This window comes from Podarcis pityusensis, assembly GCF_964106645.2.
Source record: "Podarcis pityusensis genome assembly, chromosome: 3".
Lineage (NCBI taxonomy): Eukaryota > Metazoa > Chordata > Lepidosauria > Squamata > Lacertidae > Podarcis > Podarcis pityusensis.
In genome coordinates this window covers 12,659,984-12,686,297 of record NC_138026.1, presented here as the reverse complement: position 1 = coordinate 12,686,297, position 26,314 = coordinate 12,659,984, and the positions used below count along the sequence as shown (strand labels likewise).

Here is a 26,314-nt window from a genome sequence, read left to right as displayed (position 1 = left end):
TGTGAGAACTGGTTGGGGGACTATATGGACCAGTGGCCTGACCCAGCAGAGGTGCCTATTATGTTTTTAGTACTCTATTTTTAGAACGGAGTAAGGAACCTGTGGCTCTTCATATATTGCTATGGAGAAGTACGTACATACTGTATTTTTTGCTCTATAGGACACACTTTTCCCCCTCCAAAAATGAAGGGGAAATGTGTGTGCATCCTATGGAGCGAATGCAGGCTTCAGGTAGCTATCCGCAAGCCTTCTGAGCGCGGCGGGAGTTCCCCCCGCGCTCTGAAGGCTTGCAGATAGCAGCCTGCAGCCTGGGGAACACAGCGACAACTCCCGCTGCCCTCACCGGGCTTCAGGCAGCTATCCTCAAGCCTTCTGAGCGCGACGGGAGTTCCCGCTGGGCTCCAAAGGCTTGCAGATAGCAGCCTGTTCTGGGGGCTGGGGTCGGGGGAAGCTCGGGCTTCCCCCGCCCCCAGCCCCGCAAGCTCCGGGAGCGGCAGCGAGGTTGCACACAATCTTGCCGGTGCTCCTGGACCTGTTCTGGGGGCTGGGGTCGGGAGAAGCTCCCCCGCCCCAGCCCCGTGGCTAAAAACGAAGCCGCGCGCAGCCTCTCCCGGCTGGAGAGGTTGCGCATGGCTAAAGAGGAAGCCAAGACAGCCAGCGGGATAGATCCCGCTCGCTGTCTTGCCTTCTTTGCTCTTTGGGGCTGGGGGGGGGGGATAAAATTTTTCCCCTTTATTTCCCCTCCTAAAAACTAGGTGCGCCCTATGGAGCGAAAACTACATTTACCATTTCACAGAACACACCACAATTAAGCAGGCACGAGTTGCAAGAATTTGCTTGCACCCTCATATTTGGTTACCTCATCATCCTAAAGACGTTTCCTACTAACAAGCATATCCCAGCTCAGCCAAGGCTTCTGATATTTCGACATTCTGAAAGTCCCACACTGCCAGGACTGGCTTGTGAAAAACAGCTTGAGGTAAGGCAGGAATGAGACAACATGGGACAAACCTCTGTGATGAATCCAGGAAGGTGAAACAAACAGTAGCCAAAGAGAAAAATAGCATTGAAGCAGCACTATCGGGGGCGGCGGGGGGGAGACACAGGACAGAATGTAAATAAATAGATCTTGGATAATATCCACAAGTGGGTTGTTGTTATTGCAGGGGGTGGTATTTCTGTCCTCCAGAAATCACTATTTTGGGAGCAAAATTTGAGAATATATAGTCTTCCATATAGTACAGGCAGAGCTGCAGCTGGTGAGGGGAACTTGCTGTCGAAACCTCTCTAGCTCCTCCAGAGCACCTCCTCCCATTCCTTATCTTTCTGTATAGTTGCCAGGATTCGGTGGGTTGCATAAGTGCCTACTGTTTAAAAAGTTTGCTTCTCAGCTGCCGGGTGCTGGGAGCATCTGCTTAGAGAAGATGTGCACTGTGAAAATACAGAATATTTGCCTCTTTGTGGCTGACAGCCTGGCAATGTGGTCTGCTAGAGAACTGCCACGGAAAGTGAGATGTTGCAATTAGTAGTTCGGGGTCTCTTAATACCTCTCCCCTGCAGAGTCTGCCAACAATTGACTGAAAGATTTAATTAAATTGAAATAGGGAATTAAACATTCAGCTACTGATTCTAGAAGCCTTGCAACATGTTTCGAAATGGCAAACCAAGTAAAACAAAAAACAACCCAGTTGTGTGCACATTTACCAGTTTTAAGGGTACTTTCAGATCAGGCCTGCACTCTCAAACAGCCATAGTTTGTTCACCTACTTTTTATGGGGTATCCACATGATGCAAGGGAGCAGGTGGCGCTGTGATCTAAACCGCCGAGCCTCTTGGGCTTGCTGATCACAAGGTTGGCAGTTCGAATCCCGCAACGGGGTGAGCTCCTGTTGCTCCGTCCCAGCTTTTGCCAACCTAGCAGTTCAAAAGCACACCAGTGCAAGTAGATAAATAGGTACCACTACAGTGGGAAGGTAAACAGCATTTCTGTGCACTCTGGCTTCCGTCACTGTATCCCGTTGTGCCAGAAGCGGTTTAGTCATGCTGGCCACATGACCCAGAAAGCTGTCTGTGGACGAACACCGGCTCCCTTGGCCTGAAGTGAGATGAGTGCCACACCCCATAGTCACCTTTGACTGGACTTAACCATCTGGAGTAATTCACCTATTTACCTACGCAATGCAGTCATTCAGCTCCTATCAGCCCTAGCCAGCATGACCAAAGATCAAGGAAGATGGGATTTGTCGTCCAACAAAATCTGGAGGACCACAACCTCTTCATCTATTTTCTGCTCTCCCCCCCCCCCCGCCAAATGTTTCTTCCATCCCTTTTTTTTTAATACAACAAGAAAAAAACACACAAAAAAACACAAATACCAAATTACACACAAATTACAAAAATAACCATAGACACATAATTTTCTTGGCAAACAATAAAACATCTATTGGTCTTAACACTAAAGACCCAACTTCCCGTCTATTCCATATTTCAAATTCATATTACGTATTGCCAATACACATTTTTTTTCATAATTAAACTTATTCTCAATAAATCTAATTTCTTCTATCTACCTAGCAACTATCACTGAAGTTCCTCAAATGCTGCAACAGAATTTAAACTACTATATTTATTTTTCAGATATTCTTTGAAAATCTCCCATTTAGAAACAAATTCTTGTTTTGATTTATTCTTTATTTTTTCTGATAAACCATCTAATTCTGCATATTCTGTCAGATTTTGGATCCAATCTTGTATAGAGGGGATTTCATTACTCTTCCATTTTGCTGCGATCAAAACTCTTGCTGCTGCCGTCGCATATAAAAAGATACCCTTCCTCTTTTGTGGAATATCCAAATCTGTTATTCCCAGGAGGTAGGCCTCTGGTTTTTTATTGAAAGAGATCTTTAGCATTTTTTGCAGTTCTGCATGTATACTCTCCCAGAATACCTGTATTTTCCTACGTATCCACCACATATGGTAGAATGTTCCTGAGTCTCCGCATCTCCAACAATTACTTGACACATTTTTATACATTTTTGAAAGTTTCCATGGTGTTAGATACCATCGATGTTGCATTTTTTGAAAGTTCTCTCTAATTGTGTAACAGTTTGTGAATTTCCAATTGATCTTCCATAAATTTTCCCATTGGGCCATGGTTATTGGATGGCCAAAATCCTGGGACCACCTCACCATTGCCACTGTTACCTCCTCCTCCTTGACTGTCCAGTCAAGGAGAAGTCGGTAAGTTTTGGAAAGAGTTTTTCTTTTAGAGTTTACAAGATCAGATTCGAATCGGGAAATTTCTGCTGAGAACCCCTTTTGTTTGTCAGATTTAAATTTTTCAAATAACTGATGGTATTGGAACCAGTCTGAAATGTGTTCTCTTATCTCCTCAAAGTTTTTAAATTTTATTTGGTTATCCTCATTTTTTAGAAGTATTTTATATGTTGGCCAGCTTTCCTGAGTATTTTTCCGTTTTACTGCTATGGCTTCTACTGGAGAAGTCCACCACGGGACTTTAGGCTCCATCAGGTCTTTATATTTTTCCCATACAGCAAAGAGTGACTTTCTTATTTTATGGTTGGTAAAATTTTTATGAATTTTCACTTTTCCATATATTAGGTAGGCGTGCCATCCCCAACAGTTGTCAAAACCTTCCAGGTCCAGGAGGTCCGGATCCTGCAACGTGCACCAATCTTTTAGCCAGGTGAAACAGGCAGCCTCGTAGTAAAGTTTTAGATCAGGTAGGGAAAAGCCTCCTCTCTCTTTTATGTCTATTAAGATCAGGTGTTTAATCCTAGGTTTCTTCCCTTCCCACAAGAATTTGGAAATTTCTCTTTGCCATATCTTGAGACAACCTGCTTCACCCAGTATCAGAATCATTTGAAATAAAAAGATTAATTTTGGAAGCACATTCATCTTTATAATGGAAATCCTACCCAGAAATGTTAATTTTAGTTTACTCCAGATTACCAAGTTTTTTCTAACCTCTAACCAAGTTTTGGTGTAATTATCCTGAAATAAGTTTATGTTCTTGGGAGTGATCCAAATACCCAAGTATTTCACTTTTGAAGAGATTCTTCCATCCTGAGTGCTATGTGAATAAGTTTCTTTTTTCTCCCTTGTATGCATATAGTGACTGATATCCTAGTGGCTTAATAAAACTATAAAAACCATACAATGCTATAAATTACAGAGTCTTTGTCTTAGAAGAAGACAAAAGAGGGCAATTCATTAGCATCTTTCAGGGTTCATTCTTCAGGTAGTTATTCACCATGAGAAGCACCTTTGCAATATTTCAAAGCAAATTACTACATGTTCTCCCAAGCTTTTAATAGTAGCATCCTTCAGCATAGCACTGCATTGAAAGCTAAAGTGCATATTGTCTGAGAAATGGTGGCAAGAATGAATATTTAAAGGCATTTTCCAAATGGGAGGAGTGCAAAGAGTGAAACGTGAAAACTCACGGGAATTGAAAACGCAAATATTTGCAACATAAGCAATGTATAAGCATCTAATTAATATATTTAGATATAGAATTATGGAACACTGGTGCAAGGAATAATTGGAACAATCAGAGCTGGTAGACAGAAGCATTGTCAGAACTTTACATCAGTACAGTTTTGATGCACCAAAAGCATGGCACATAAAATGACATATCATTGGACTACTGAATGATCTGTTGAAAGGAAGGCTAACAGGAGAATTCTGCACAGGTCTACTTACAAGTAAGTCCTATTGAGTACAAATACCTATTTCTAGATGTATTTGTTTAATATATTTATTAGTTGCTTTCCTCACAAAAGTGATCCAAAATGACTAACAAAGCCAGTAAAAATGCTAAAACCAATTACAGTGGTACCTCGGGTTACATACGCTTCAGGTTACATACGCTTCAGGTTACATACGCTTCAGGTTACAGACTCCGCTAACCCAGAAATAGTACCTCGGGTTAAGAACTTTGCTTCAGGATGAGAACAGAAATCGTGCTCCGGCGGCAGCAGGAGCCCCCCATTAGCTAAAGTGGTGCTTCAGGTTAAGAACAGTTTCAGGTTAAGAACGGACCTCCGGAACGAATTAAGTACTTAACCCGAGGTACAAATGTAACCAATAAAAGCCTAAAATACATCTGTACAGATAAAAGACAGGTCTTACAGATCCTGTCCCACTAAAAGATATCGCAAATATCAGAACCACTTCAAATCAAGGGCCAAATGCCCGGGGGCGTAGTGGGAGAGGAAAGTTTTTGCTTCTTCCTGACACCTAAAATATGCTCTGCAAAAAAAAAGTCCATACAAACACATGTATATTAGCATAAATTCACACTGACACGTCAATGAATTTCTGCAACCATTTCTATTTTAAAAAAGCTTTTTTTTTTTCATAATACAGGAAGATAAAAGAAACTGATAGAAATAAAAGCAAAAACAGAGAGAGGGTTTCTTTTTAAATAAATAAATTGCTAATTGATGTGTGTTATGTATTGAGTTGAATAGGATCCAAAAGGCAACAGTCTGATTGGTGCTAGAACAATAGGATTCAGAATGTAGCAGTCTAATTGGTCCACAGGAGCCACCCAATCCAGCTCCAGGTGGAAGTGAATCCGCAAGCTGATTGGCCTACAGGAGAATCCTGGAATTAACCAATCTTGTGGGGCCCATTGTGTAAATAATGTATATAAAGCAGACCTTCTGGGGGAACTTCCATTTCCTCCTCACCACTATGAGCTGAATAAAGAGCATGAAATCCACACTCGACTCCGAGTGTATTTCAATGTGGAAATGTGGAGAACTGAAATTAAGATTGGAAAATGAGAAACGGAGATAACCTAAATCAGAAGGCAATGGCAGGGCCACATCCTGCAGCAGAGAAGGGGTAGGAGAAAGCAAGGAAGGATTCTCTGTTGAGTAGAGCCCTCAGCACTTCAACATCTTCCTTGGGGTCCTCCTTTGAATGTTGAAAGCCCCAGGTGTTAGGATATGTGGCTGCTAATGGATGCCAAACATTTTATTTATTCTTTAGCAAGACTTGGGGCTTATCCACCCTTCTTCATGTCCTGTAGCTTTCCCCTGGAGAAAACCTCAATTGGAGCAAATGACAATTTGGTGGGGTTTTTTCTGGATTGATATTCGCTCAATTTAGAGCTAAGCAGTACCGGGCAAGCATAAGTGCGAATGAGCCCTTCTGGTAGATAGTTGTTTCAGTGTTTGCCTTTCTGTACGATATTTGTACGGTGAAGTATCTTTTCTATTTGTTTGTAAGAGTCACAGTCTGAATGAATAAAAAGTTGAGATACTCTCAAGGGCAGATAGCAGCTCATCAGAGTACAGAAAGAGATAGTTGTGGATTGATGGGAGATGCTGTGTAACAGTGAGGAACAGTTATACTAATGCTGCTCACTTTTCATTGTGCCCCGATTTTCGATTAGATGTGCCTTTGCTACAGCTGCGTTAACCTTTTCATGGTCAGTTGGGGCTAAAAGCAAGTGTGGGCTTTGTTGCTGATCTCATCAATGAGAAAGATGGAAAATGTTTTGCGTGTCGAGGTCCCCAGGGCCACCCCAATAACTCACAAATCACACCAAATTTTTTGGTTAAGGTTTTTGGCATAATTTTGGCCACAACTTTATTAAAATAGAAACATGTGAGTGGCTGCTTAGGCATTGGTTGTGACTATCTGCCCCCACCGTGGGGGACAGACTGACATTCCGCACACCTGCGAAAATCAGAAAAGGGGAATACACTTGGGGGTAGTGACGGAGCAGGAAACCTGCCCTCAGCCCTCCCCAAATGCAGCCAGGAGCTCTTGCAGTGGCCCGAGCCCCCTTGACAGGGTGGACAAGCAATAGGTAGCCCCGATTCCTTTAATGGAATCCCTTGCAGCAGCAGCATTAGAGGGGCAGGCACAGCCAATCCATGCCCCTCCACCAACCAAACCATAAACCAATGCCTAACCGCAACCTTACAAGTTGTGATGATTTGCTACGCAGTAGGCAAAACCCAAATGGCCCCAGCCAATCAGCCAGATGGACAAAATTCCTACCGGGCCCCTGCCCCAGTGGCAGACGACCCCATGACAGGCATAGCAAGGTCAAAGCGAACAACCCTAAATATGGGGGGGGGGGGACGGGCAATCTGATGCACGGGCGAAAAGAGGAAGCCCTAGCCTCGTGCAAGGAGTTTTAGCATTTCTGGCTGTCAATCAACAAATGGCAACATTAACTTCTTCCCAACAACAAGGGAAGCCCAATCACATCAGTGGCCAATGATCAATTAGCCCGCCCCACAATTTTGGAGTGTCCTGGCGGCCCCCACCGCAACACATGCTCTCCATCAAGGAGAACATGCTTTAGCAGACAGAATATAGACCAGGGGTCAGCAAACTTTTTCAGCAGGGGGCCGGTCCACTGTCCCTCAGACCTTGTGGGGGGCTGGACTATATTTTGAAGGGGGGAAAAGAACGAATTCCTATGCCCCACAAATAACCCAGAGATGCATTTTAAATAAAAGCACACATTCTACTCATGTAAAAACACCAGGCAGGCCCCACAAATAACCCAGAGATGCATTTTAAATAAAAGGACACATTCTACTCATGTAAAAACACGCTGATTCCTGGACCATCTGTGGGCCGGATTTAGAAGGCGATTGGGCCGGATCTGGCCCCCGGGCCTTCGTTTACCTACCCATGATATAGAGCTTCAAAATACAATGAAATAAGTGTGCACAATTAGAAACTCAGGAGATTCTTCTGACTAGTTAATATACGTAGGCAAACCTTTGGAGATAAAATGAAGCTTGAAAAGCCTAAATTGCAGGAGGCATGAATTTATATAATAGAGACCGGTTTCATTGCATCTCATTCAACTGGGATTGTAATACACAATATGGATGGAACTGCCCATATGTGGCAGGAATGGTGAAACCATGATGCCTGAAGATTTATGCAAGGGTGTTTGCCAAGACCAGTTCTACCATTAGATGTAGCAATCTTGTCAGATTGCTAACCTACTCTGTGCCTATTAAGCTAGCCTGCAGCATCACTTTTCAGATAAGTAAAAAATAGTCATTGCAATGGTCACAATCAAACATAAAGTGTAATGAAACTCCTATATATATATATTTAAAGTATGGAACTGAATTAAAATTGAAGTGAAAATTGCCCACCACAAATCTCCACCGCAAAACAAATTTAATTCATTTTATTTGTTTGTTTGTTTATTTATTATTGCATTTATATCACACGGTTCCCCCCAAGGAACCAAAGGTGACACACATGGCTCCCCCTTTCCTCTTTACAGGAACTACTTTCAGGTGTAATTTGGAGATTTTTCAATCAATATGGCAAATCAGTAAATCTGTTTTAGATCATTTCATGCACTGAGTTTACTGATTGCCCCACTAATTAACATTCACCAAAAAACAAGTGCAACCTGGGACAATGGCCATAGCAGTTGGATTTTTATAAAAACCTGTCTGTCTAAACAGTTCTCCACCTCCTCTACCATCAGTTTGTGTTATTACGTAAGCGGATCTTCATTGCATGTAGTCCCCCCCCATTAAGTTTTGCCATTCCTAAATACAATAAACTTTAATGCCAAAGGTTACACTGCCTAGATCCCATTTGATACTAAATTTTCACTGGTAGCTGAAACCAGGACCTAGATTCATCAGCTAGCAGTGAACATTTAGTGCAAAATGCTTTGACATCAACATCTCTCAACTCCAACGAAGGACAATATTTGCAGCAGGGACTAGGCAAGTTTGTATCATTGTTCTGTGCTTATCTCATGCTGAGCAGTCAGCAACCTTAAAGCAGATGAAGGGGAGGAAAATTAGAGCCTGTAGCACTCATCTGGTGTATTGAGCAGAGGCCACAGAGAGAATACTTGGAAGCAAGAGATGTTCAGAAATGGTTGCCCCCCAGATTGTTCTGTGCTTGGATGCTGTTGCTCTTTGGGAGGTGAGTGAAACAAACAAACAAAAACCAGCAGTTCTTATGCACAAATCCGTATTGGCTTGCATTTGATGTCTTGTCTGTAGATTAATTAATTTCTCAGATTCAGCAGTATTCAAGGATCTGGTGTGCTTGCTACGTTAAGGCAAGTGAGAGCTGGTCTTGCATTTTTTATTTTATTTTTTGCTTGAGCAGGGGACATCAAGCTTTCCTCCTGCTTAACAAGTAAGGCTTCTCAGATAGTAAAAAGTAGAGGTTGTGGCCAGCTGCTTTCTTTGTCCTCTTTAAGACTGTAGTCTAGAATAATTCCTTAAAGGCTTACACGTGTTAACGGAGAAATCTGAGGGCTCCCTTGGACAAAAAACAAGGACACCAGCCAGGAATACCAGAGCAAAACAGCAACCAGTAGGCTTGGTCTTTATTGAAGACTGTTGCGACAGGACTCCTACCTGCCTCAAGGTGAAACAAGATGGAAGCCCTGAGCAAAAGAGAACCCAAACTTTTATTAGCTGCTAATCCCCATGTTACACCCCCCCAACTACATCACTAATACATCATGAAAGGGGAGGTCTGGTGACAGTAATCTGAGCATCCTGGACCCTGCCCCATGGTTCCCCTTGCCTTCCACCAAACACCCATCAAGTGTAACAGATATTTACATTTCCCTGTTTCCAAGCCAAGTTAATCACACCCCTTTGTCTTCATCTGAGTTTGTTATTTCTGGAATGGCTACCTGTCTGGCGCTCAGGTATCAGGATGCCAGGAATTACCACTCAAGCAGAGGGGCTGCTGAGTAGCTGAGCTCACATGTCTATATAAATTTCTGAAGCTTTCCCAGTGAGCCAGTACATAGATATATATACAGTGGTACCTCGGGATGTGAACAGGATCCGTTCCGGAGCCCCATTCACATCCTGAAGTGAACGCAACCCACGTCCATGGGTTTGCACGTGCGCTGGTCACGTTTTGCTGCTTCTGCACATGCGCGTGATGTCACTTTGACCGTCTGTACGTGCACGCGCAGCGAAATCCAGAAGTTACACGCTCTGTTACTTCCGGGTCGCCACGGGGCGCAACCCAAAAATACTTAACTCGAAGTACATTTATCCCGAGGTATGACTGTATATATATTTATCAGTGAATTATTACATTTGGTATTGTGCAGCAGAGGCCCTTTGAACAGATAGGAAGAAACTGCGATGAAGTGTTTTGTGGGGACAAATCACAAAAGTCACAAAAGTGATTGTGCTGATTTTGGTAGTGGGCTGCATGTGCATGATATCTGCTGGAGGCGCAACACCTCCCCAACCTATACATAAATTCCTGCAACACAGGTAACTTTCCCTGTTGCAAGTGTATCATAGAATTGGAGTGTTGCAAGGGACCCTGCTGTCATCTAGTTCAATTAACCTCCTGCAATGCTCAAATCTCAGCTGACGCATCCCTGACAGACGGCCGTCCAACCTCTACTTAAAAGCCTCCAAGGAAGGAGAGTCCACAACCTCCCAGGGGAGTCCATTCTACTGCCAAACAGCTCTTACTGTCAGAAAGGTCTTCCGGATGATTAGTTGGAATCCCCTTTCTTGAGAGAGCCAGTGTGGTGTAGTGGTTAAGAGCGATAGTCTCGTAATCTGGGGAACCGGGTTCGCATCTCTGCTCCTCCACATGCAGCTGCTGGGTGACCTTGGGCTAGTTACACTTCTCTGAAGTCTCTCAGCCCCACTCACCTCACAGAGTGTTTGTTGTGGGGGAGGAAGGGAAAAGAGAATGTGAGCCACTTTGAGACTCCTTCGGGTAGTGATAAAGCGGGATATCAAATCCAAACTCTTCTTCTTCTTCTTCTTCTTCTTCTTCTTCTTCTTCTTCTTCTTCTTCTTGAAACCTGAACGCATTGGTTTGGGTCCTGTCCTCTGGAGCAGGAGAAAAAACAAGCTTCCTCCAACTTCCATGTGACAATCCATTAGATATTTGAATATGACTATCATATCTCCTCTCCTCCAGGTTAAACATACGCTCTTAAAGGATTAGGGACGCGGGTGGTACTGTGGTCTAAATGACTGAAACTCTTGGCCTTGCTGATCAGAAGGTTGGTGGTTCAAATCCGCACAACAGGGTGAGCTCCCGTTGCTCTGTCCCAGCTCCTGTCAACCTAGCAATTCGAAAGCATGCCAGTGCAAGTAGATAAATAGGTACCACTGTGGGGGGGGGGAAGTAAACGGCATTTTCTTGTGCTCTGGCTTCCGTCATGGTATCCCATTGCGCCAGAAGCGGTTTAGTCCTGCTGGCCACATGACCTGGAAAGCTGTCTGTGGACAAACGCCAGCTCCCACGGCCTGAAAGGGAGATGAGTGCTTCAACCCCATAGTTGCCTTTAACTGGACTTAACCGTCCAGGGGTCCTCCCCCCCCCCTTTTTATACCTTTAACTTAAAGGATTCCTGGGAGACTTATATTACTAGAATCGCTCACTGTGATAATTTTACACAAGACAAAGCTGCAACTGTTTTGTTTTGTTTTTAAAAAATGCAAAAGAGATGCTGTTCTGGGAAAACATGCAAACTATGTTTAGCAAAGCAACTAACTTTGCAAGGCAGTTCGTTTGCAGAAGAGATAACAGGCACTTCCAAACAACCTGTTTGTTGAGCTATCATACTGAGTTGCTTTGCAGAATGGTTAGATGACCACTGGCTATTTAAGGAGCATGTGTTCTAATTTGTATGCAGGAAGATTGGATGAGTCGTGCAAGATACAAGTTGCACCACACTTCCCAGTGCATTTCCGTAATACAGTGGTACTTTTGGGTGGTAATCGCACCCAAAAATAGAGACAGTCTGGAAGCACCAGTGTGACAGTTTTCTAATTTTGCTCCATACACAAGTGTGTGTGTGTGTGTGTTGCAGAAGTGGGATTGGCAGTGGCACACACAGCAGCACGGGCCATCCTAGAAGACTAATCCAACTGCATTGTTCAAGCTGTGCACCATGTAGCACAAAACGTTGAATTGGCTGCATCAATATGGGCAGGTTCACACCATAGATTTGAAGCACGTGTAAAGCAGATGGCTTCTCCCCGCAAATCCTGGGAAACTGTAGCTTGTTGAGGTTGTTAGAAATCTTGCCTGAGGAAAAACTACACTTCCTAGGATTCTTTGCATGTGCTTTAGATGTATAGTACAGATTTGCCCTATGACTTCTGGAAAGACCTGATTGAGAGATGCCTCCATGAACCTTGCTGTATGCTTCAAAACATTCTGTGCTGCTTTGTGGAAAGTCCCACTGGCCAAAGAAATGGGAATTTGCTCTGCTCACTGTGTTTCTATGAAAAAAACATGGTATTTTGTCTCACTTCGATGTGACTTGAATCCTTGATATGTTGCAGGCGGCATCAACTGCGTTTCTCATAGTATACTGCAATCAGGATTATGGAGACTGTTGTGTACATAGGATGATGCCAGATCCAGATGATTTTTATACTTCTTCTGCCCCTTGATCCACATATTCTTTGTTAGCATCACTCTATAATTTGCTTTCATTACGGGCAGCATTCATTTCTTGGATAGTTAAGAAATGGTGCTTAATTACAATTGGCACTCTAGGAGAGATGCAGCTGAGCAAACTGGACATTTTGCAAGATGAACATCTTGGCTTGGCGTTAGAGGACCATTGAAACCGAACAGCGTTGTGCGATCCTTTCGGCTGCAATTTTGTAAATTATCCAGAACACATAGCATCAGGGTCCTCTGCAGATATAAAACCAGTGATTTCAGTGGCGCTCTGCCAATTTTCATCAGCTGGGCATCATTAATAGAGAAGATGCAGTCTGAGTAAATTTTCAAGATTATTATTTTTTTAACAGCTTGAATGCGGGGCAAATTGATTTCACGCTTCTGCTGCAACTATAAGATCTTCGTTCCAATTAGAGAAAGGCTCAATTAATGCTAATACATTTCATTAATGTAGAAATAAATTTCAGACTTTTGGTTCAGCTTTTTCCCTTAGGCAACTGCAAACATGTATTCATTACTCCTCTCACCCATCTTTCTCCCCTGATAAATCACCACCATCTCTGTCCTTGACACGTCAGTATCATTGACAACATTTCCTCTTCTAATACAGACCAGAGGAAAATGGTAATTTACTTAACTGGCTCAGCAACTGTATTTTGTTATGCTGGACACAACACTGTGTAGAGACTTTGTTCTGGGTATAGCCTTTTCAAAAAGAGATGCTCGCTATTTTGTGAGTCTGCTTTGGACCAGAGACTGTGGGCACACTCACACCACAGAATTAAACTGGCTTAATGATCAGTCCCTCTTCCCAGGGAACTCTGGGAACTGTAGGAATATCCTAATATTCCCAGACTCTTAGCAAACTACAGCTGCCGGGGGTGCAGGTGGGGGCTCAGCTGATTGAATGTTCTTTAATGCAAAAGCTTCTCTGCACATAGAAAATGAGATATCAGGAGCAGGAGGGGGGCGTTTCTAGTCTAACCTTTGTCCTGACATTCTAGTTTTTTCTCTGTGTGTGGTGTTGTTGAAAACTATACGGAAGAGAATTCAGTAATGCTCCTCCAGTTTATTGAGCATCTCCTGATTTGCTTTTGCAGACACTGAGGTCCAGCACCGAGGGCCTTCTGGAGGTTCCCTCACTGCGAGAAGCGAAGTTACAGGGAATCAGACAGAGGGCTTTCTCGGTAGTGGCACCTGCCCTGTGGAACGCCCTCCCACCAGATGTCAAGGAAATAAACAACTATCTGATGTTTGAAGACATCTGAAGGCAGCCCTCTTTAGGGAAACTTTTAATATTTGATGAATTATTGTATTTTAATATTTTGCTGGAAGCCGCCCAGAGTGGCTGGGGAAACCCAGCCAGATGGGCGGGGTAAAGGTAAAGGTACCCCTGACCATTAGGGATGCGGGTGGCGCTGTGGGTAAAACCTCAGCGCCTAGGATTTGCCGATTGCATGGTCAGTGGTTCGAATCCCCGCGGCGGGGTGCACTCCCGTCGTTCGGTCCCAGCGCCTGCCAACCTAGCAGTTCGAAAGCACCCCCGGGTGCATGTAGATAAATACGGACCACTTACCAGCGGGAAGGTAAACGGCGTTCCGTGTGCTGCGCTGGCTCGCCAGATGCAGCTTGTCACACTGTCCACGTGACCCGGAAGTGTCTGCGGACAGCGCTGGCTCCTGGCCTATAGAGTGAGATGAGTGCACAACCCTAGAGTCTGTCAAGACTGGCCCGTACGGGCAGGGGTACCTTTACCTTTACCCCTGACCATTATTAGGTCTAGTCGTGGCCGACTCTGGGGTTGCGGTGCTCATCTCGCTTTATTGGCCGAGGGAGCTGGCATACAGCTTCCGGGTCATGTGGCCAGTATGACTAAGCCGCTTCTGGCGAACCAGAGCAGCGCACAGAAATGCCGTTTACCTTCCCGCCAGAACGGAACCTATTTATCTACTTGCGCTTTGACGTGCTTTTGAACTGCTAGGTTGGCAGGGGCAGGGATCGAGCATCAGGATCTCACCCCATCGTGGGGATTCGAACCGCCAACCTTCTGATCGGCAAGTCCTAGGCTCTATGGTTTAACCCACAGCGCCCGCCTTGTGGAATGTCCTCCTGCCAGATGTCAAAGAAATAAACAACTATCTGACTTTTAGAAGACATCTGGAGGCAGCCCTATTTGGGGAAACTTTTAATATTTAATGAATTATTGTATTTTAATATTTTGCTGGAAGCCGCCCAGAGTAGCTAGGGAAACCCAGCCAGACGGGCAGGGTATAAATATTATTATTATTATTATTATTATTATTATTACAAAGCTTACACGGAGGGTTCTGGTCTTTCCTGAGCATTCATTCTGATCTGCAACTAGCATTCATCTTGAATTCATCCTGATTTACTTATGTGGCGGCAGCAGAGCATTGTAATCAGAGCCGTCTTTCCCATAGGGCTTAGTGATGCGTCGCGCCAGGGCGCCAGCCTCTCACGGGCACCCCAGTGAGTGGGGGAGTTGCGCCGCTTTGCCGGTGGCCTCCCCTTTCCCTGCACACCCGCCAGCTGCGCCCCACCAACCATATGGCTGGAGGGCATGCAGCTAGCCTCCCAAGCCTCCGCGGGAGAAGAGCGATCCTTGCAGAGGCTTAGGATGGAAGCTGTGCCCTGCCAACTATATGGCTGGTGTGCGTGCAGCTTCCTTCCCAAGCCTCTGTGGGGATCGCTCTCCCACAGCGGCATGGGGAAGAGTTGTGCCCTCTGATGGCTGGCAGTGCACAGATTCACCCCCCCCCACACACACACTATCCATGGTAATTTGGGGGCCCTGGGCTGATATTTGCACCCCAGCGCCACATCTGCTAAAGATGGCCCTGATTGTAATCCACTTTATTTGTTCTAAACAACTTTTATAGCCATATAGGCAAGTCCATTAAGGCAAATGCAATGCCCCACCGACCTCAGTTTGCCCTCACCCCCCTGCCTGCCTTCATATTCCATCTGGCCCAGAAGGTGGCATTGAATGTCAGCGTCCTCCTCCTTGGTCTCAGAGCTACTATGACTGAACTCAGTGAGGAGAAGAATGGGGGAAGAGCTAGAATTGGTTGGGTCTGCCTGTCATTGGCTCTGCTTCAGCCTATTGTTGACCTCCCTTCCCTCTGCCTAATAATAATAATATATTACTTATACCCCACCCATCTGGCTGGGTTTCCCCAGCCACTCTGGGCAGCTCCCAACAGAATATTAAAAACACAATAAAACATCAAACATTAATAAAACATCAATAATAAAACATCAATTAATATCAATTAATTAATAAAACATCAATTAATAAAACACAATAAAACATCAAACATAAACAGCCCTAAACAGGGCTGCCTTCAAATGTCTTCTAAAATTCTGATAGTTGTTTATTTCCTTGACATCTGATGGGAGGGCGTTCCACAGGGCAGGTGCCACTACCAAGAAGGCCCTCTGCCTGTAAGTCCCAACTTGAAGCCCTCCAGAAAAACATTGGAAGTCTGGAGATGACCGAAGTCCCCGCCTACAGTCTGAAGTGGTCCAAGCACAGTTATGGGTTGGACACATGAGTGAGAACAAGGCCTACTTTCTCCTGGTGTGCAGGGGCGGAGGAAGGGGGCACAGGTACCATCCTGGGGGGGAAGCGACATTGCCGTGAGCGGCCACCTCTCCCTTGGGACACTCGGGTGAGTGGGCGCTGCCCCATTGGAATGATGCTCACATGGCCAGGCACCTACCCAATTGGGACGACCTCTTGCAGGGGCAGGCGCCTACCCCTTGGGACTCTTGCACGTGCGATGTGCCACACCCCCGCGTGTGGCATGCCATGCCCCCACCGCCCCAGGTACCGAAGCCCCTTCCTCTGCGACTGCTGGTGTGATTCCCCCAGAGTGGTGGTTGCATGTTTACTGGATACCATTAGCATGCTTTCCCTCCTGCCTTGGCTAGTCAGTTGCATCACTGGTGTAGATTTGTGTCACGTAGTGGGACAAATGACTACTGGGAGAATAAGAGAGCCAAGAGGCACACAGCATGTAGGGAATTGGAAACCAGAGCACTGTTGTGAGCAGCACCTGACCCTTCACTGGCTGTCAGCCAGGACGCTAATACAGGGCTCACTTTTTCCCAGCGAGTGCTGTTTTAGAGGCTCTGTAATGTCAGCTGATGCATGAAAATAGGAAATACAAAAGTGGCTTTCATTGTGCGGGAGGCGGTGGAACATTGTTCCTCAAATGACAACAGTGTTTCTCTAGTTACCCTTTGCCAGCGTTTACTATTTCTGTACAAGCCCACATTGTCTTTGATGGTGTGTGTGTGTGTGTTTTATTTTATTTAGTTTTATTTATTTCATTGTGCATCTCTATTAGATGTTTCTCATGGGCCAACCATCCCGAGAAACCCTGCTGTGCTGTGGTGTGACCAGTGAAGGCATTTTCGACAATAAACAAGGTATTGTGTGCTTTGGAAGAAACATTGACAATGGCAAAGCCCAGATGGCTTGGAACCGTTTCAATGTTTTCTTCTTGCTGTATTAGTTCATAGATTTCAATAACGGTAGTGGCTGTGGGGAGGGAATGGCCAACTCAGAAGACATTTGGAGCATAGCTGGGAACATCGACCGAACTCAAAACAGGATGCACTGTAGCCATTTGCAGAGGGTCTTCATGTATGCACATGAACGTGGAAAGAGATGGATTGTCCTTTCTGGTCCTCACCAAAACCATCACATATTTGAGGTGCTGTATGCATCTAAACCAAAGGAGGCATTTGTCTTTGTGCTAAGGCAGGGTTTTCCAAACTTGGGCCTCTAGCTGTTTTTGTACTACAACTCCCACCACCCCTAGCTAGCAATTTGTAGAAATATGCAGTTTTCTGAATTTTGTGACGCAGTTCTCCAGCCAAGTTGAAAGCACCTACTGGGGTAAAATCTGCATTAAAATGCATGCACACTAGTGAACACTACATGCAAAAATGCATTTTACCTCAGGAAACTGCTTAGCAATAAGGTGTTTATTAGGCTGCAGTACATACAAAATGTGTATTAGGAGAGATGTTCGCTAAAATGCAGATTAGTTTTGCTGAGGTCTTTTAAAATCATCATCATCACAAACTGATGTGGTAGTATGGAGAGCTGAACTTAAGATGGGGGAAGTGATAACCCAAAATTGACAGATTCTCCCACCCCTAAAAAAGGTAAAATGTAAAGGACCCCTGGACAGTTAAGTCCAGTCAAAGGCGACTATGGGGTTGCACCGCTCATCTCGCTTTCAGGCTGAGGGAGCCGGTGTTTGTCCACAGCTTTCTGGGTCATGTGGCCAGCATGACTAAACCGCTTCTGGCACAATGGGACACCATGATGGAAACCAGAGCGTACAGAAATGCTGTTTACCTTCCTGTCACAGTGGTACCTATTTATCTACTGGTACTGGCGTGCTTTCGAAATGCTAGGTTGGCAGGACCTGGGACAGAGCAACAGGAACTCACTCCATTATGCAGATTCGAACCGCTGACCTTCTGATCAGCAAGTCCAAGAGGCTCAGTGGTTTAGACCACAGCGCCACCCGCTCCCCTACTCTACCAACACCATGTGGCATGCATAGGAAATTTCCCCTTATATCAGAATCTCAAGTCAAACAGTGAACAAAGTGGTTAGTGTGGGTGTGTTTTCAGAAGTAAAGAACATACTGAAAAATGTTTAAGCCTTGAAACTGAAAGGTCTATATTTAAGTCATGTTTTACCTGTGCGAACACATTGACATATAACCCTGCAGCTATGTACTATCCCCTTTCACTTTTAAAGATTTCTTCCTGCTGTTATCCCAGCATGCACGACCTTGCTGTAAAATACAACAGACTTATTTAAACTGGCAAGTAAATCAGTCTGTTTCGGATGTAATAGTATTAAGTTATGGGTGTGCACCATATTACTTGTGAAATACAGTGCAATTTACAATATTGTACAGAAATAATATCACCTATTACAGTTAATTAAGCAGTGACAGGTTTATAGAGTGCTGGAAGGCGAAATTCAGTTTAGATTTGGGTTCTTTCCCCTTTATTATTGCTGTGAGCCAAAGACAAATTGCAATGCATTAACAGAACTGGTACCATTGGTTTTTACCTGGCTCTACTTTTTCAGGGTTGTATGGTGTCAGTCAGCTGATGGTATGAATTCCATCAACAGAACTTGGAAGGCTTGTGGGACCCTTCAGGGCAGACTGGGGGGGCAGGGACTGTAGGTGGAGGGTGAATCCCCCAAAATTGCTTCCCTCTCCATTCCACTGACTTTCAGTCACTTTCAGCTGAGCGACACTGTTGGTTAGATACAATCTTCAGAACAGTTTATCTCCTAGATAGAAAATGACTGATCACACTGCTGAGTTGCTTAAGCTGCTTTCGCATACACCTGAGTCAGCTTTGGCCTACTGAATGACGTGGAACAAATCAGGGTGAGCAGAGCTCCATTCCAATACACTGCATGAGCCAATCGCTCAGTGAACTACCGTATTTTTCGCTCTATAGGACGCACTTTTTTCCCTTCAAAAATGAAGGGAAAATGTGTGTGCATCCGAAGAAGCGAAGACGCCATAGCCCCGCGACCCTCTCCCGGCTGGAGAGGTGACGGGCGGCTATGGCAGGAGCCTCTATAGCCGCGCGTCACCTCTCCAGCCGGGAGAGCGCGCGCGGGGCTAAAGAAGCACCCCACGACCCTCTCCCGGCTGGAGAGGTGACGCGCGGCTATGCGACCCTATCCCGGCTGGAGAGGTGATGCACGGCTATTGAGGCTCTTGCCATAGCCGCCCGTCACCTCTCCAGCCGGGAGAGCGCGCGCAGGGCTAAAGCAGCCCCCCGCGACCCTCTCCCGGCTGGAGAGGTGACGGGCGGCTATTGAGGCTCTTGCCATAGCCACCCGTCACCTCTCCAGCCGGGAGAGCGCGCGCGGGGCTAAAGCAGCCCCCCGCGACCCTCTCCCGGCTGGAGAGGTGACGCGCGGCTATTGAGGCTCCTGCCATAGCCGTGCATCACCTCTCCAGCCGGGAGAGCGCGCGCGGGGCTAAAGAAGCCATAGCCCCGCGACCCTCTCCCGGCTGGAGAGGTGACGCACGGCTATGGCAGGAGCCTCTCCGCTGCGCCTTTCCGCTGCTCCCTGACCTGCTCTTTGGGGCTGGTGGTGGGCTTCCCCCCGCCAGCCCCAAAGAGCAGGTCGAAAGGAACCTGAAGCCTGGAGAGCGAGAGGGGTCAGTGCACACCGACCCCTCTCGCTCTCCAGGCTTCCAAGGTAGCCGCCTGAACGCACCTTAAACGGCACCTTGTTTTAGAGCGGGAAAACAAGAGGGGGAAAGTTCTCCCCCTCTCTGCACAGCGCCTCCTGCCACTTCGCTGAAGGGGCGCTGGGCAGAGAGGGGGAGATTTTTTTTTCTTGTTCTCCCCCCTCTAAAACAAAGTGCGTCCTATTGTCCGGTGCGTCCTATGGTGCGAAAAATACGGTACAATGCTCAAGGGTGAAGTCCATTGTAATGGCTAGTAGAAAACCATTCATTGTTCAGCTCAGACACTGAGGTCCAGCTCCGAGGGCCTTCTGGTGGTTCCCTCCCTGCGAGAAGTGATGTTACAGGGAACCAGACAGAGGGCCTTCTTGGTAGTGGCACCCGCCCTGTGGAATGCCCTCCCATCAGATGTCAAAGAAAAAAACAACTATCTGACTTTTAGAAGACATCGGAAGGCAGCCCTGTTTAGGGAAGTTTTTTATGTTTGCTGTTTTATCGTGTTTTAATATTCTGTTGGGAGCTTCCCAGATTGGCTGGGGAAACCCAGCCAGATGGGTGGGATATAAATTATTATTATTATTATTATTATTATTATTATTATTATTATTAAGCATGCCTGTGCTCAGGTGGGTCTGAATGCTAACTAGGATTGCTTTATTGTTTTCTGTATTCTACCAAAGTTTTACCCAGAAGAGATATTAATTAGGAAATATAAGGGGAAATTAGCAAGGTGTAATAACAAATAATCACATAGCATCTAATGAAGACTTTGCAAGGTATAGCAGAATAATCCTGACATAATCCATATGTCAGGAGTGCTCTGATGGTGTTTCCTGCTTGGCAGGGGGTTGGACTCGATGGCCCTTGTGGTCTATTCCAACTCTATGATTCTATGTTTCCTCATAATCATCCCATGGAGTTTTGTAGTGCTTAATCCCAAGGTCTCCTTCTTCTTTGGTGATCACTCGTAGCCAAGTAAGATTGTCTTCCATAAGCATAAGGTTTTAACAATGAGTCCATAAATGACTGTGGAGGCCAATTCGATACAATGCATGGAACTGCATTGTAAGGCAGGAATTTTGCAGGAACCCATTTTTAGGCTGCAATCCTAAGCATATTCACCAGAGGGTAAGTCTGATTTAGTTTAGAGGGATTCACACCTAAGTAAACATGCTTGGGATTGTACCATGTGCTGTTCAAAGTTGTTGGGTTTTTTAAACGAAATCTTCAGGGTTTATGACGCCATATTTATGTGGAATTTCTTGGGATGTTTTTCAAGCAGCTTTTGCTTAAAGCTCCAAGATCCTGTAGGTTGCGTCCCTATCCCCTCCAGATCATCTGAATTACTTTCTTCTGTGCAGCAGAAGGAAAGAGGTTTTAAAGGAAAGTTCTCTGGAATTCTCCACCGCTTTGTTTAATACAACAGCGGGTGTGTTGTATCTTAGGTGTCATTTAATGCTTGTATTCCAAAGGAAAATACTAAGATTGGATGGATGGATTGGCAGGTTGATTGGATTTGTCCACTGCGTGCTTCTTGCTGAAGTGATCTGCTTCAATGCACACCGTGACCTAGCTCACAATTTCGACCATAATTAATTCAATGCCCTTTCCCCAATCAGGCAATTAGGGCTCTGACCCACAATCGGAGAGCACGGGAGGAAAGCAATCAGATTATCACTTTGCTACACAGCAGGTCAACTCAAGCTTCATTCCGATATGCTTGGAGGATTATTCAAATTGTCCCTTAACATACCCAAGAACTCTGTTTTAAAAGCAGCTAGCCAAGGGGTGGCTAACTGAGTAAATGAGACCATTGAGGCCGAAGGATCCGAAACAATCAAAGCTAAATAAATATTTCCGTGCGACGTTCCTCCTTGCAGACTGTAACAACCTAGGTTATTGTATTTTAGTGTTCTATTGGAAGCCGCCCAGAGTGACTGGGGAAACCCAGCCAGATGGGTTTGGTATAAATAATAAATTATTATTATTATTATTATTATTATTATTACCTGATGACTGTAAAGTGTGCAGAATTTCGAGTGGCTGAAAATGAGTGCTTCTTTGTTTGTATGATTTAAATTGAGAATTTCTGTCTCTCTGGTGGCATTTTTTTCTGTTTGGCATACTGTGTGTAGGAACCCATACTTCTGTATATACTGTAGATGAAATGGTTGGTGGCTGATGCAGATGACATTTCTTTTTAATATATATAATAAAGCAGATACAAAAGATGGCAGATAAGAATTCAGAAGCTAAAAAGGCAAGGGGGTTAAGAGAATGGTCTTCATACATGGACAGAAGGCCATCAGAAAGGGGATCAAATCTGCTTCCTTAAGGAAGAGAGTTCCATAGCCTAAGCGCAACCTTCCCGCCACTGTTTAATATAATTCGGTGCATCTTCTTTAGATATTGATCATAGTGTTTACAATCATGGGCAGTGTCAGAGGGTGGACTGGGGAGGGGGGCAAACAAGGAGCTTGCCTTCCATTTACCCCCATTGCTGTCATTAACTTATCCTGATTTTTTTTCCCGTTCCAAAGTCTTAACATGAAGGACGCAACACATCCACCCACTTTGCCCTTTCTCTCTCTCTCTCTCTCTCTCTCTCTGTGTGTGTGTGTGTGTGTGTGTGTGTTTTTCCTGGTGCTGCCACTAGTTACAATTTCAATTTAACAGATGGGAACAGGTTGTAGAATAAGGGGAACTGCCTTTCCTCGGGTTCACTAAACATGACAACGTGTCATTATCTCCCCCAGGTTGGGGTAGCTTGCTCTGAGGTCACAGAAGGAAGCCTGCAATCCAAGATCCTTTAACTGGAGATGCCATTAAACCCAAGACGAGCATGAAAACATGGGCTGGACCATTGATTTCAATGGGTGTTCTCTGATCATCCCTAACACTGAATATTGCCCATATACTCTGAACTCAATGAAACCATTCTTTTTGGCTGTTTTCCTGGTGTGAAAACAATTTGTTTCAGATATTTTATTATTGCTACCTTAAATTATGGTGCTGTCCATACTTCAGATTTCTCAACAAAGAGCCTGGCGGTATCTGAAAGGCTTGACGTTTTTTCACGACATCATGCACATTCCATCATAGGCATGGAGCCTTACAATTTCTCATTTTTAACCATTTCACCCAATGTGGCAAATTATGTCTGAATGACTTAAAATATTTTAGCGCCAAGGTAATATTCTCCTTTGTCCTCGCAGGTTTTTCCACCATGTTTGGAAAGAAAAAGAAAAAGCTTGAAATTTCCGGCCCTTCAAATTTTGAACACAGGGTACACACTGGATTTGATCACAGAGAACAGAAGTTCACCGGACTACCTCAACAGTGGCATAGTTTGCTAGCGGACACAGCAAACAGGCCGAAGCCTATGGTGGATCCTTCATGCATTACCCCAATCCAACTTGCTCCAATGAAGGTAAGCAGATTATATTGAAATTGAAATTCAAAAACTTTATTGTCACTTGTACAACTTGTATACAGTGAGATTACACGAGCAACCCCCACTCAGCTCTCTTAGTCTTAATTCCCCTCATTTACTGACGCACACCCACCAAACCCGAAAGTTAGTTGCCCTGTTGTTATCTTTTCATTTAGCAGCCTAACAGCCCACGGATAGGAGCTGTTCTTTACCCTGTTGGTACAACTAATCATGCTTCTATATCTTCTGCCTGAGGGCAAGAGATCAAGAAAGTGCCGGCCAGGGTGTGAATCATCCCTGAGAATTTTCCTCACTTTCCTGAGGCACTGTTCTTCCACAATGTCATCCAGCGGATTCATGGGACGGCCCATAATATCTCGTGCTGTATTCACCACCCTCTGCAGGCACTTCCTATCAGTTGATGTCAAACCAGGATACCACACCGTGATGCAGTATGAAAAGACACTTTCTATTGTTGACCGGTAGAAGGAGATCATCAAATGTTGATTGACATCGTTCTTTTGCAATCCTCTGAGGAGATGGAGTCTGTGTTGGGCTTTCTTAACCACCTGGTTGTATTGATTTTCCAAGTAAGGTCTTCACTGAGATAAACTCCTAGGAATTTAAAGGAAGAGACTCTCTCCACATAGCCCTCCCCTATGTACAGCGGTGCTAGTTCTCTTCTCTGCACCCCAACACATACATATTAGTGGAAACTGTGTGAAGTGTCCTTCAGGGAGCTTGCCCATTTCTGTTGCAGAACAAAAGGGCAGGTTCTGTCTTGAGAAAATACCTGAATAGCCACCACAGACATATGTCAATAGGACATATTTGTTATGCAAAGATTGCAATCTTAAATGAATTTTGCTTTGCAGCGGTGGAACCTCTGTGGGTGCTTAATGGAACCAACTAAAACAAAGCAAACTCCTAAGTGTAGCGGGCAAGTTTCAACACAGGAGATAAAAGTGTGAGCTTCCAGTTCACAACCCAACCAGAAGCATATTTTCAAATTAGGGTTTGAGAATTCAGTTCAGCAGGAACACCAGAGACACCCCAAAACCAACATGGCAGACTTCCCCCAAAGTCCACATAGCTATTGATCAGAACTTAGCAGCTTTTGAGCACATGGTTCAGCTGAGGATACACAAATAGAGTAATGTTCCTTGAAGCCCAGGCTAACGTCATGTGTATACAAGACCATAAAATAGACCTTGTTGTCATCCTCAGTTTTGCACCATCCCCTCCAGCAAGAGTAAAGCAGGTTTTCTCCTTGTGCCCTGTTTGCTGTAGATTATTTGCTGTGTATCAGTTTATCCTTTCAAATCGATATTCTTAACAGTTATTTTTAACAAGCCGTCTCTGAGCAAAAAGTTGTTTCTTGGTTAAAATAAAGCAGAAATCAATGTTTGCCTCCTCCACCCCCTGCTTTCTCACCCAATCATCCTAGCTACTCACGAAGCAGTAAGCTGGGAGGCTTGAAAACAATGTTCTTTAAATAAATCCACGAGGACCTCAGAGTTCAGTTTGAAGTCAGATTGCATTTTCTTACGCAGCGATGGATGGATATCAGTTATATATTTTAATGAAGCCATGTAGAAAATTTAACAGCAAATATTCGCAATTCCAGTTGTCAGGACTGTCTGCTTGCTGTTGTTTGCTTTGGGGTTTTTTTTTCTGACCAAACGTGTAAAGCTTTCCATGTAAAAAATATTAGAGCCAGCTGGATCAGACCAAAGGCCTAACTGCTCCTTGTCTGCTGTCTCCAGGAACATATTTAGATTCACACTAGGAAGAATCCAGCCATTGTAGATAGTAGTCATTGGTAGGGTTAGCTTCCGCGAATTCGCCTAATCCTCTGAAAGCCACCCAGAATGGTGGCCATCGCTATTCCTTAATGGAAAAAGGACCACCACCACCCCCCACAGTTTTTCCCACCACCCTCTTGCCCTTTCCTCAAGCTGCATTGTTGCAGGCTCAAGAGATTCATGCAATGCGATCCTATGAAAGAAGGGAGATCACAGTGTATCCTAATGCCGCCTTTAAATATGTCAAATTCTATTAGAGCTTTGGATTGAAAGAAAGGAATATCTTGAAGCAGAGAAAGGGGTCTCATGTAAGGTAAGTTTACCTGCATTGTAGGATCTTGAGGTTTTGCTGTCATCTAGTGGCTATGTTCTTTATTGTTCAGAATATACAATAGATTTGCTTCACCTAGGAGTGGGCAATATGCTATTGTGTGCTGAGTCCTTTATCCAATTTCCTTTGAATTCATTTCTGTTCGGGCACCACAGAGACCTTGCTAAGACATTATGCTGCAGACATTATGCTGAACTCGGTGCAGCAACAGTGGCAGTGAGAGGAGGAATGTGACTTAGCTTCAAGAAATGAATCCCCACAGAAAAACCACTGGCCCAAACTAAATATCCTTAGTATTTGTTCTTCCATCACCCACTTTCTTTCTTTTTTCATATTTCTTTTGTATTTTTGTTTTGTACTTTTCAAGTTTATACATTTCACTAATTTTACAATCATTTTTATATTTCAAAACTTGATTTCCTCCCCCCTCTTTCTACGGTTCCTTAAATTTATTTTTAATATCTTCTGCATATCCAAATTAACTTAATTTGCTCATTTAGTCATCTTTAAATTTATACTCTTATAAAACTGCAGGTTATCACAATAATCCTGCCAATGTTTTTATCTGTTTATAATTTATCTGTATATATTCAATAAACCATTTCCATTCTTTTGTAAAAAAATAAAATAAAAAATTGTTATCTCGATTTCTCATTCTTCTGGTAAGTTTCACCATTTCTGCATATTCCATAAGTTTTTGTATCCATTCTTCCTTTGCTGGGACTTCTGCTTCTTTCCATTTTGGGGCCAGTAACATTCTTGCCACTGTAGTAGAATACATGAATAAGTTTCTATACATTGTAGGTTGTTCTGTCCCTATGATTCCCACTTCTTTCTTTCTAGAGTAAATCTAGCTCTGATATGCGCTTATACTTGCAGTTACACTGCATCATGGAATTTGTAGTCTGCATAAAAAGACTCTCATTCTGGTATATTCCCCCCCCCCATGTGTGCTGGTGGGGCACGGTGCAAACCAAGATGGTGGTGGATATCCTAAATGCATAAAATCAAA

General features: G+C 44.4%; 1 protein-coding gene across 3 annotated transcripts in view; it reads left to right on the top strand.

Moving 5' to 3' along the window:
• Positions 1 to 26,314, top strand: part of PAK5 (p21 (RAC1) activated kinase 5) — a gene marked incomplete at its 5' end in the record, with an annotated part of 120,414 nt that overhangs the window by 47,554 nt on the left and 46,546 nt on the right. For 2 of the 3 annotated variants that reach the window (XM_080999080.1, XM_080999079.1), the window contains one exon: positions 22,949 to 23,163. In XM_080999080.1, the coding sequence (XP_080855206.1) occupies positions 22,960 to 23,163 (204 nt within the window). Of the gene's footprint in view, positions 1 to 16,832; positions 16,915 to 22,948; positions 23,164 to 26,314 lie in introns of those variants that run through there. The other variant, XM_080999078.1, reaches the window with a different exon arrangement.